We start from the raw sequence: 11,566 nt of genomic DNA on the forward strand, positions 1-11,566 counted from the left end.
CATGCTTAGGCTTAAACTGCGCAGTAACGCTCCAGCATACCTATCAGCTTACTTCTCGCACACAAAGAAAAAAACAAGAGTGGTGAGAAGTTCATGATTCATTCCTGATTTTCCCAGCTCCTGTTTTCGTCCTTGTTAACTCAAGGAGTCAGTATCAGTGTGTAGTGGTTTGTGTGCATGTGACAATGTTTGGTTTGTGAACTCTATATGATAAGGCAGGGATAGTAATTGTTATCAGGCAGAATTTCATTCAAGAAAGAGCCACCACTCCCTAAACGTGCAGCATTATACTCAATCACACTATACTCATTTATATGTTATGGATTGCAATGCAACACCTTAATGCATATCATTAGCTATATCAGTGCTGAAGTGTTGCTTAAGCACAAGACCAGTGCTAGAATGCACATAAAACTTTTTTTCCCACTCTGTTTAGTATTCTCTAGGATCTAAACCCACTTGTGCCAATATGAGATTAGGTGTATCGCTGACTTTGATATTGCACATTGATGACATGCTAAGACTTTCTTAAACAAAAATGACACATTGTCTCGGAACCATGACTGTCTAATCCGTGTATCTTCCGTTCAATCCATATCCGTTTGGAAATCAAAACACGAAAAACGAAAAAACAGTATTGACTTCATATTGTATTTTTTATTCCATTGTTTTTTCAAGTGAAAAATATGATTGTTTTATTCAAAATATGCCTGTAAAATATGAATTGATTGTCATTTCTCCTTTTTATTTTCCATTTCCCCATTAACATAAGAAGATGGGAAATAAGACAAACAGAAAATGAAAAAAAGAAATGGGCATTTTGTCACATCTCTCCCCAGAACGGCGAATTTGCCATACCCACAACCTCAGAAGATGAACTGGGGTCAAGCGGTCCGTGTATCTTTTGGTCATTGGATTTTCGGTTCACAAAAGGATATTAAAAAACAAATGAGTGGTAATTAGATTTTTGTTTTAAAATACAAACGTAAAAATTTAAATACAAGACATTTTGATTCATCAGGGTCAGAGGGGGATAGACTATATTTAAAACGTGATTTAATTTTAGTTTTCTAGTTATAATAACAAAAATTGAAATCAAAACATCGCCAAACAGCCAGTACACTTCAGACCCTGCCACTCTTACTTTGAAGGGGAGCGGTCCCTGTTTCCGACTCCGGACCTCCTTTTTCAGTTTTCATTATATGACTTAGATAATCAAACAAACTTTTATTCAAGATACACGGATCTCAAGCCACCCCCCAGTTCGGAAAATACAGTCAGTACGGTTCCAATGTGGTAGAACGGCCTACAAAATCTCCATCTAATTTCAAATTGCAATTAAAAGAAAACTATCCATAAACAGAGACTCATTCCACTTCAGTTTGACAGTGGACCCCCTCAGTTATGTTAAGTGATGTGGTTGTGAACTAACCTAATTACATACAAAAAGTAAAATAATATAGGTAACCAGATCCCATCTCCTCCCTATGCGGACTGTATCGCTCTTTATAGTACATCACCTAACTTCCTTTCTTGCTCCCATAATAATTACTATAGCCACTAGAGGTGACCGCCCTACATAAAACATAAATATTGTTTGTAATAAGCTGCTTGTACGGGCGATCTATATGACCATTTTTTGGATTAGGATTGTCTGAACTGATATTGCCCTCTTTTTGCTGTGATCCCCCTTAAACATGTTTACCAGATTTAGATGTTTTTCACATCCGCAACGAGGAAAGTGTTTGCTGCAGTTAAGGGGAAATTTGAAATATCCAAACATCCGATGCGGTCATGCTGTGAAAGAAAATTTCATCATACTTCCTCTATGATCCCATGAATCTACAGAAACTGTTTCCTCTATTGTGTGTGTGTGTGTGTGTGTGTGTGAGATCCTGCACTACAAAATGAAATCTTAAATATCAGTGATAGGAATCAAAGTGTTTATATTTGTCAATTCCATAAATGAAATTCCATTAATGAACACATTTGAAACACCTCTGTCATTACTATTCTCTTCATTATTATTTTCCAGTCGAAAAAATCATATAATATTAGCATTCCGCCACCAACACCACAGAGTAAATTTTGGGGGAAAACCAATAGATAGAAAAAAGATCATATGTCTCCTAACATATGTTGGTCAGGTGCTGCTTATGTCACCCAATGCAATGGCTTTAACCACAACAATTAAAGTGATAAATCAAAAACTTTCCAGTGAAGTTCACGTGTTACATTCACATCTTGTTTCTATTTCTGTAGCCAAGGCAAAAATCACCACATCAGGACACGTGTTATTCTACATGAGATCTGATTGTAACTTTCCGGCTTTGGTGGAATTTACCTATTTACTGAAGTACTGGCATAATCATTAATTTCATTAATTTTCAGCCGGTAACTACACAAAAATGCCAAAAAAGTAATTGAACTACTTGAATCACTGTTCAAATATGAAATTAGTTGAATACCAGCAAGCTATGCAAACTGTATTCAAAGTACTAGTTTAATTACATGTAGTTCACGACTCCACAACACTGGCAACAGTATATAAAGGTTGAAATGAACACAACTTTAAAGCAGTGACAATGCAACATACTCTTGCAGCAGTAATATTAACCCGGAAATATCATATATAATGTTGTCAAATACAGACAGGAACCATTCGCTGCATGGTGCACATTTACATTTTGCTGATATACTTACATTCTTTTGCTAAAGTGAGGTTTGACTGCAAGTGCTTCGCTTTTGGTGGAGTATTTCCCATGTGTGGTTTTAGTACTTTTACTTAAGTAAAGGTTCTAACTACTTTCTCCTCCAATGCACTCCAACCTTTCTGAGATTTAGACTAGTTCCTGTTCAATAAATAAATAATTCAACTAGAAATCGTTTGACTCTTAATTGACATCACTTTGTCATGTATGCAAAAACTTTTAATGAGCACGCATTGTTTAAGTGAGGCAACAATAAAAGAGTTAGTATGTCCAAACCGCAGGATTAGCCCCCTAATCAGCAGTTACTCCATACTTCCTTCTGCTTTGTGAGTGTGACTGCAGTGACGTACGGCCAGATGTGTTTGAGCATGTTGGGAGTTGCGTCAGGCTTCTGTCCCATGAAATGTTTTGGCTCATTACCTGCTGCTTCTTTAGGAATGTCAAACGCATGAGCCAACATATATGACTTTGAGATGAGTGTCATAGTTGCCTTGCAATAATGTGCTTTTCATATGCAAGGCATATTCATAAGATGCATGAACAGTGTTTAAAAAATGTAAAGTGTCTCTTTGTGATTACATTTAGTGTTAATTAGTTTCAGCTGTATTATTCAACTACATTTTACTCTTAAAATTCGGCAGCACTTTTCTCTCTGATTCTTTCTAAATACCAAAAAAAACTTCTGTGAAGCTTTTCAACTTTAACAGCAATGAACATGGCACTGCATGTTTGGAAATGTAATACTGTTGTGTTTTAGTAGCTGCCCAGGTGTGTATATTTCCCCTTCCTGAGAAGAAATGTTACATGAGTGTTACATTCGTCAGCTGCAATTATCAATTTGATCACATGGCGCCTATGAATCAGTTGTTGAGTGATCAGTAGATAAGCTTCATGTGAGCAGTGGTGAAACACACTGTTAACAACCATGTGTAATATACAAAAGAATTCTCTCAAGCACTCTTGTCACATCAATTGATTTGCAAAACTTCTAGTCACTGTTTTTTTCCGAATGATTAGTCTGCATGAGGGAAAAATGTTGGCCCTATGCCCTTGATAAATCAGAGTTGTCACTCAGACACACATAATGAAAAATTCCCGCAAAGCAGCCCATATTGCGCAACAACCGAACTTAGGGAAATGAGTCATTTCCAGGAGACGGCTATAAAAGGTACAGACTCTCCTCTTCAGCACTAGATTCAAACAGCACAGCAAGGAAGCAGCTGAACTGAGAAAAGGAAAGTAGATGAGAGTGAACTGAGCAGAAGAAGAAATCAACAGAATAAAAAGCTTTCAGGCTTCATCAGACGACTTTTTGAACGGCATTTTTAATCTCCAGTTTACACCGTTGCAGAATTTGTGAAAGGAAAAAATGATGAGCAGCAGAACCATTGCCTATTCTATTGTGGTGATCCTAGCCTTCCTGGCTGTCACTGAAGGTAAGATTTCTTTCTTATTTTTGCCATTCAATAATTGAATAGCATTGATGCTGTTGATCAAGTTGCTGTTTTTTCAGTTTTGGATTTGCTGCACATTTGTTGCACTTTGTGACCACATTTGACACCTGTCTCCTAACAGGTATGAGTCTGAGAGATCGGAGAAGCCTGGGAGTGGAGCAGCACTGCCACTGCATCCAGACAGAGAGCAGACACATCGTTCGCCACATCGAGAAGGTGGAGCTGATTGAGGCAAACTCTCACTGCGACAAGACTGAGATCATGTAAGACCTCATTTAAAAGCCTCCATCCCATCAAGATAGTGATGACGTTGGCACTTTGACATTGTCACTTTTGGGCTTCACCGTCTTGTTCTGACATCTCTATTTCTCACTTGGTATTGCAGTGCCACTCTGAAAAACGGTGGTCAAAAGGTGTGCCTGGACCCCAAGGCTCCCTGGGTGAAGAAAATCATTTTAAGGATCATGTAAGTACAATGCAATCACACTATGCAAGGGCATTCAAACACAATAGTCTCATATTTACCTGGATAATGTAACAGAAAAGTTCACTTTTTATGCCCAAAATAATTATTTTCTATTTCTTTTCTTTGCAGGAAATCACGCTGAACAGACCAAGATGGATGTGCTTCATGAGTCTGAGCCGTTTAAAGAAGCAAAAGTACCGAACAGTATTTCTTGTCATCACACTTGTCTCCTTTTAATACCTGAAGACTGCCTAATGTCCTGATCTAGTGTTGAAAAATGACAACAGACTGTACCCCCTGAGCCTTTGTGTGTTTGTATCAAACACATTATTTATCAGCAAGTCTATTGTTGGTGTATGTCATTTTTGTATGTTTTTCGCCAAATCTACACTTGGCTGCTCCTGAGTTTGTAGATGTGCATTATTGTTACCTATAACTTATGTGTTCAAAATATTTATTTTTGTATTAATGTAACAATAATGTATTTGGATTCAGCTGTTTAGCTCTGTTGAAAAACTTTTGAATAAATGTATTTAAAATGAAATTTCATTGTTTTTTCTTATTTTTTCTTTTTCTTTTTACATTTTATTAATTTGTCTCTTGTGCATCATATTCCTTTCAAGGATGTAGTCATGAGGTGAGTTTTAACTCTAGTAGCTGATCTCCTTTTAGAATATTCCTTAAATCAATACATAATGGATTAGAAATGACCATAATATGCACAGTTGGTACAATACAATAAAAGCACTACAAAATAAAGGAAACATGTTCTCAATCTAAAAAATGAAATTAAGTCTTATACTATAATACTATTATGGGTGGCTGTGGCTCAGTTGGTAGAGCGGGTTGCCCACCAGGGTTGGCTGACCATGGCAGCCTACATGTTGAAGTATCCTTGAGCAAGATACTGAACCCCAAATTGCTCCCGATGCTGCGTTCATTGGTGTGAGAATGAATTCCCAATGGTGGCAGATGGGACCGTTTAAGGTAGCCTCTGCCACCAGTATGAATGTGTGTGTGAAAGGGTGAATGAGTGCAGTCTGTAGTGTAAAGCGCTTTGATTGGTCGCAAATCGGCTAGGAAAGCGCTATATAAGTGCAGGTCCATTTACCATTTACCATAAGAATTGTTATGCATACAATTTTAACAACTATTTTACAAACACGCAAGTAATAATGTAATTTTCTATCAAGTCAAACCCTTTTGTTTTAACATGAAGTGTTTCCTGGAAAAACTGTAACTTCCTTATGAGAAGTGGAAATGGTCTGTTGTTTACAGTAACCTCACTATCTTCCCATGTGGCCTTACCCTGAGTCTATTCTCACGTGGACAAATAAAGTTTATTGTTTGAGGTTGTGCAGACCACTGTAATCGGACAATGATTGATTATTTGTGCTTTTTAATTGCACCAATAAACTCAGTCGGCACGTCAGTAAACTTACACAGAACCATGAGTCACAGGCCCTTTTTATTGTGTTTGCATCCACCTTCAAACCCTGCAGATCTTATCACAAACATGATGCTGCAACAGCAAAGACAATGGTTTCTTTATAAACTATCATTGAAAACTACAGTTTTAAAGCCACCCCTTCTCCACTTTCATCCTCAAAGTGGATACCTTTTTACTCTTCTTCAAATTGTTTTTCAAATTGTAAATCTAAAGACCAGTAAAATTTTCTCTCTTTTGTTATTTTACTACTTCCACCACACTGTTTTTAGTTATGCCACATACAAAATAGATATTGTTAAAAAGTTTATTTTCTGGTCGTTGATGTGTTAGCAGTCTGTAGGGGAATTACACTGAGTGGTTGAAACTTCATTGTTTATACTTGTTTATACTTGTTAGAAATCAACAAAAAGCAGACATAAACAAGAAAAAGGAATTTGTTGAATAAAACCAACATGAAGTTACTGAGTATATGTTTACTCAAATGGAAGCCATTTAGATGTTAGGGATTACTGGGGGCATGAGAGATTTTTCTGTCAGCAGCAGAATTTGTGATCATCATAGCTATAAAATCAGTGTATCCTCAATTTCTTAATTACTAGTGCAATGCCCGTTAGAAGTATGTATTCCTATAGTGGGAGATGTAACATAAGAAGTGAATAAACAGCCCCAGCTGTCGCCAAGAAAACAATCCTCCTAAAGTGGAAAACAAGAAATAAACTGAACATCACACACTGGAAGAATTTGTTAATAGATCAAATCGCATTGGAAAAAAATGTCAGCATCAATTAATCACAATATACCCCGGTTCAACAAAACTTGGTCTACATTTATTAAAAAAATTCACCTCTACAAATGCCTGATCCCTATTCCACAGAACTTTTAAAACACCTCCTTTTCTCCTTGAAATATCCACACGTATATACAAGCACTTATAAATACAAAGTACACGCACACTTACACACACACACACACACACACACACACACACACACACACATATAAATGGCATTTACAAAAAAATCCCCCATTGGTCAGGCTACCTCCTTGATTGTCTGTCTGTTTGTCTGTCTGTCTGCTGATTTGCTAATCAGCATATACAGTAGTGTTCAAAATAATAGCAGTCTAATAGCCGTGAAACAACTGTACTGCACGATTAAGTATTTTTTTCTCAAACAAAAGCCGCAATTTCAACATATCCAAGCATCCTGACTCATATCCACGTTATTAAGGTTTGTAATAAACAAAAACTATTTTTCATTATGCTGATAACTCACCTTCCAACAGCTACCATAGAGCGTACCAGAATGGTACACTGTGGTAAGATGGCCGCCGTATACGGACACTGGTGACTCCGCCCCGAGCCATCTAGCCTTTCTTATATATTATATATATTATATATATTAGCATGCCCCGGAGCAGTCTAGTTCAGTGGTGTAAGTTACCATGGTTACTGAGCGGGAATCACACAAACCACTTGGATGGAACGCATCTCTCACTTAAATTAGCGAGGCTCATCATATTAAGCCAGGCTTTTCCTTATATTAATCCACGTTGATGGAACACCCCTCACTTTTTATTTGATTATTTACCTTATTTTGATGGGGGGTGGGGGTGGGCAAAAAAAAAAAGATAAGTCAGTCTGTCTCCCAGTCTGACAGATTTCTCCTGTCCAGACACTGGATGGGCCATCACAACTGTTCATCTCATAATTTTAATATAAGATTAGCATCCAGGGCAAAAAAGAAAAGCTAAATCTCCGATTAGCATGCAAATTGCGAATAACAAAATTTGCACATTACAACCCCCCCCCCCCCCCCCCCCCCCCCCCCATGCAGCATGCATTTCTTAAAATAAGTTAAGTTATATGAAGTATGTATTCGTACAGTGGGAGATTAAGTACATAAAACACTTATTTTTGATAAGGTACGCACTGATATTGATATTCGCTGGAAACTATTTGAATATTATTGTAAAACCGAAACTTGTAGTGCACTTTAAAACTGAAAGATAGGTAGGCTAAATAGACTTACAGATGAGATAAGTCAGGCGTGGAAATCCAGAGTGATATGTATTACCAGGTGTAGGCCTATCACACAATAGGGAGGAGCTCCCCTCAAAGGTGTCTGATCGGAAACAGTGCAATGCCACAACACGTCCTATGTAAATAATGATGATATTTTGAAAAACAAATTCAAAAATCTTCAAAATCGAGGATGCACTATTTCGTGCCATGCGCAAGCCACATACAAAATCTGAGGTCAGTCTGACTAACGGTCAGCAGATATGCCCTAGACACTCACACACACACACACACACGCACACACACACACACACACACACACACACACACACACACACACACACAGACGCGCACAGATCAGCTAGACAGGTAGCTAACAGGTTAATTTTTTTTTTTGCACAGCTGACATGCACCATGCATTTAAAAAAAAAAGTTATAGGCTGTGCTAGCTAGCCAATTAAGTAGGCAATTTAGATGATGGCACCATTGAAATTAAGACTTGGGACAGAGAGACAGCCTAATTCCACATCTGAGTAATTTATGAAAATATAATACACTTGGATTTTTTTCCCCCCTGCCCCTGCAGTCCGACTTCAGTAAAGTGGTTACGGATAATGAATGAATGAATCCAAGAACAAGGTGTTCCAGGTGTACTTTAGGGAAACTGCACTTCTTGAACTTTTGACAAAATTGTGCCTTTTGTGTTGGGTTGGGCTCTAAAAACATTCAGAAACTGTTAACAGACAAATGTATCTGTTCAGGGATCAAAATATTTTCATCACTGTTCAAGTATTATTGAGGAATGGACAGCAGTATTGGTACAAGTGACCCCACTCTCCCCTACTCGCGTGAGACAGATTTAAATAAGAATGGTCTAAAATGAAGCAGCGCGTTAATTAGACATGACCTTTAAAACACCACATAGGAGATTAATCAATAGGTCAACATCACCAGGGTTATTTTTTCGGACTTTACAAACTTCCTCCAGAGCCGCACAGGACATGGTTGGTGACATAGGGTTGAATAATACAGCTTCATGAACAAAATTAGCTACATTGTTGTTGTTGTTGTTGTTGTTGTTGTTGTTGTTGTTTTCTCAATTCTTGTGTGATAACCAACTAAATAAGTACCAGCTTTACTTTTACATGACATGAACATATTCCAAGAAAAAATATAATAAACTTTAAAATCATAAATACAGTTTGCTACAACAGTTCCATCCTCTACTTAGCAATTACTTATTAAATAATGATATTTTTACCCCCAGCACCAGAGCTCAGTGTTTTCTTGGTAAATTAACGTTATAAATAAACGTCTTTTTAGAATTGTTGCTACATTAAAGGTGCATTACAAATGTACATCTACCTATGGCACTGATATTGAAAATAATGCCGTTATTATTATTAATATTATTGTTGTTGTTCTTTAGGATTAGTATTAGTATTTGTTTGTTATTTGTCTGGTGAGGATGCAGGCAAAGGGGCGGGACTGAGCGCACAGCCGGGGGTAGGTGCGGTAGTGCGGCGTCTGATGCGCGCAGAGAGACGACACTGAGCGCTGGACGGACACACACCACAGATAACGAAATGCACACAAAATGCTGCGTCTACGAGCTGTGACAAGCCGCCGCATGTGAAGAAACCCGAGCAACAAGCAAAACAACGCCAGAAGCTCCCCCTGAACCAGACGGAAACGCTCGCGCAGGCAGTGTCTTTGCCGCAGAAACCATCCCACCAGAGCTCCCGCCGATGCGCTTCAGCTGTGCATGAATCCCTCAGTTTGGCTTGCAGGGTCCAGGACAAAAACCGGGCGGTGTTGACGACTGAGTGTGGTGGATACTGTTTGTGAGTGCACCTTATCCGCGTCTCCGCACACCCCTTTGGCACCTGCTTCAGGATGGCGTTAACGATCTGCACGAGATTTACCGATGAATATCAGCTGTTCGAGGAGCTGGGGAAGTAAGCGAGCATGTTTTTTTTAATCATCTGGCATCATCTCTGTATGAAATGTCAGCCTGTTATGTAATGGGCCGCTTGGCTTAGGGACGCGGATTCCGGGCTGTGTGTATGTGTATGTGTGAGCGTGCGTGTACATGTGCGCGCGCTGCTGATAGTGTAGCCGTGAAACCTGTGATGCAGGGGGGGCTAAATACGCTATCATGTATCCATGCAGGCCTGTGCACTGTGGCATCCTATTTGTTTTAATCCCTCATATGAAGCCCTGCTTACGTTTTTATGCTCACGATAGATGTCGAGCCGAGCGTGTCGTCATTCGCCTCCATCCTTGTGCAGCCACTGATGTTGCATTTCGACCTTTGGGGTGCCACAGGAGGGCGAGGAGCACCCGTGTTGTTAACTGAACCGGGGTAAAATGAATCGGGGTGTTTGAAATGGTGAGATTTGGTAGCCCACACACCCCCTCCCTCTCCCCCCAAATCCTCCTCCTCCTCCTCCCCCATCTCCTCCTCCCCGCGTGACAGAAATACACACTCGGTAATGCGACAGCAGACCGTGGTAGTTGGCGATGGCACATTCCCCAGCCAAGCACCGAGCTGCGGTCAATTATCAGACACAGGCAGGGATTTCCTCACCCCTGACAGACACAGGGAGACGGAGCGGTCCACGTACCTCCGTCTCTGTGCGTGCGCGCGCTCATGGACGCGCATTGTGTGGTCATGACCTGCAGTCTGCCCAGCACCCCCGTGGTCTGGTCAGTGTACACAGTGTACAAAGTCCCAGATATCTGCAGCCAGAGCAGAGAGATAAAATGTTCTCCCAGTGTCTCCCACTTAGCATTCTAACTGGAGGAGCTGGTCTCTCATCACCCTCCTGGTGAAAGCCTGTTTCTAGTGAGGAAGAAGAAATCAACCTTGGACCCCTCTGCTTTTATGATCCTATGCTGTGTTCATCTTACACCATCTGTCATTAATAATGCAGCCATATTGCTTTTATAGTAGCTTTTAACTCACCTGATCCTTTTACTGTGTGAGTGCACCATTTCCCCCCACACAGACATACAGTAGAGTAGCTGGTCGTAATACAATAGAACCCCCCCCCCCCCCCCCCCCCAAAAAAAAAAAAAAAATGGATACTGTTGTTATTTCAGTTATCCAGAGATTATTGTTCTAACAGATATTTGCTGGAAAATGTTGGAAAGGTTACAAATATACTCAGCCATTATAGGACCATGTGTTTGCAAGTCCGTAAATACAGCATTCAAACTCTATCAACATTTTAAAACCAACGTCCTGAAAGTGATGATGCTTTGGCTTGTAAGTTTCTGAGCTAAGGTGACCTTTGATTACCCATAAACCTCATCTTTGCAATCCTTTACAAAAATATGTTCTTCTTTTGATTTAAAAAAATAAAATAAAATCAGAAGTAAATATTCATAGTAAAAGAAAGTGAAGAAAGATGCTGCATTTTAGTGTCCTCCCATTATATATTATATAATTAGATTAATATT

At 39.3% G+C, this 11,566-nt stretch overlaps 2 protein-coding genes across 11 annotated transcripts in view; both read left to right on the top strand.

Annotated features, from left to right (window-relative positions):
* The first annotated feature begins 3,656 nt into the window (after window positions 1-3,656).
* LOC131961732 (platelet basic protein-like) lies at window positions 3,657-5,103 on the top strand. Its single transcript, XM_059326629.1, has 4 exons — window positions 3,657-4,147; window positions 4,287-4,428; window positions 4,551-4,631; window positions 4,761-5,103. The coding sequence occupies exons 1-4, from the start codon at window positions 4,081-4,083 to the stop codon at window positions 4,771-4,773; spliced, it is 303 nt and encodes a 100-aa protein (XP_059182612.1). The 5' UTR covers window positions 3,657-4,080; the 3' UTR covers window positions 4,774-5,103.
* Window positions 5,104-9,635: 4,532 nt separating this feature from the next.
* camk2d2 (calcium/calmodulin-dependent protein kinase (CaM kinase) II delta 2) overlaps window positions 9,636-11,566 on the top strand; it is a 41,324-nt gene continuing 39,393 nt past the window's right edge. For 5 of the 10 annotated variants that reach the window (XM_059338295.1, XM_059338321.1, XM_059338338.1 and 2 more), the window contains exon 1: window positions 9,639-10,059. In XM_059338295.1, the coding sequence (XP_059194278.1) occupies window positions 9,998-10,059 (62 nt within the window). In that variant the 5' untranslated portion in view covers window positions 9,639-9,997. Of the gene's footprint in view, window positions 10,060-11,566 lie in introns of all 10 variants that reach the window. The other 5 variants (XM_059338355.1, XM_059338346.1, XM_059338363.1 and 2 more) reach the window with 3 other exon arrangements.

This window comes from Centropristis striata, chromosome 1, assembly GCF_030273125.1.
Source record: "Centropristis striata isolate RG_2023a ecotype Rhode Island chromosome 1, C.striata_1.0, whole genome shotgun sequence".
In the NCBI taxonomy this organism is placed as follows: domain Eukaryota; kingdom Metazoa; phylum Chordata; class Actinopteri; order Perciformes; family Serranidae; genus Centropristis; species Centropristis striata.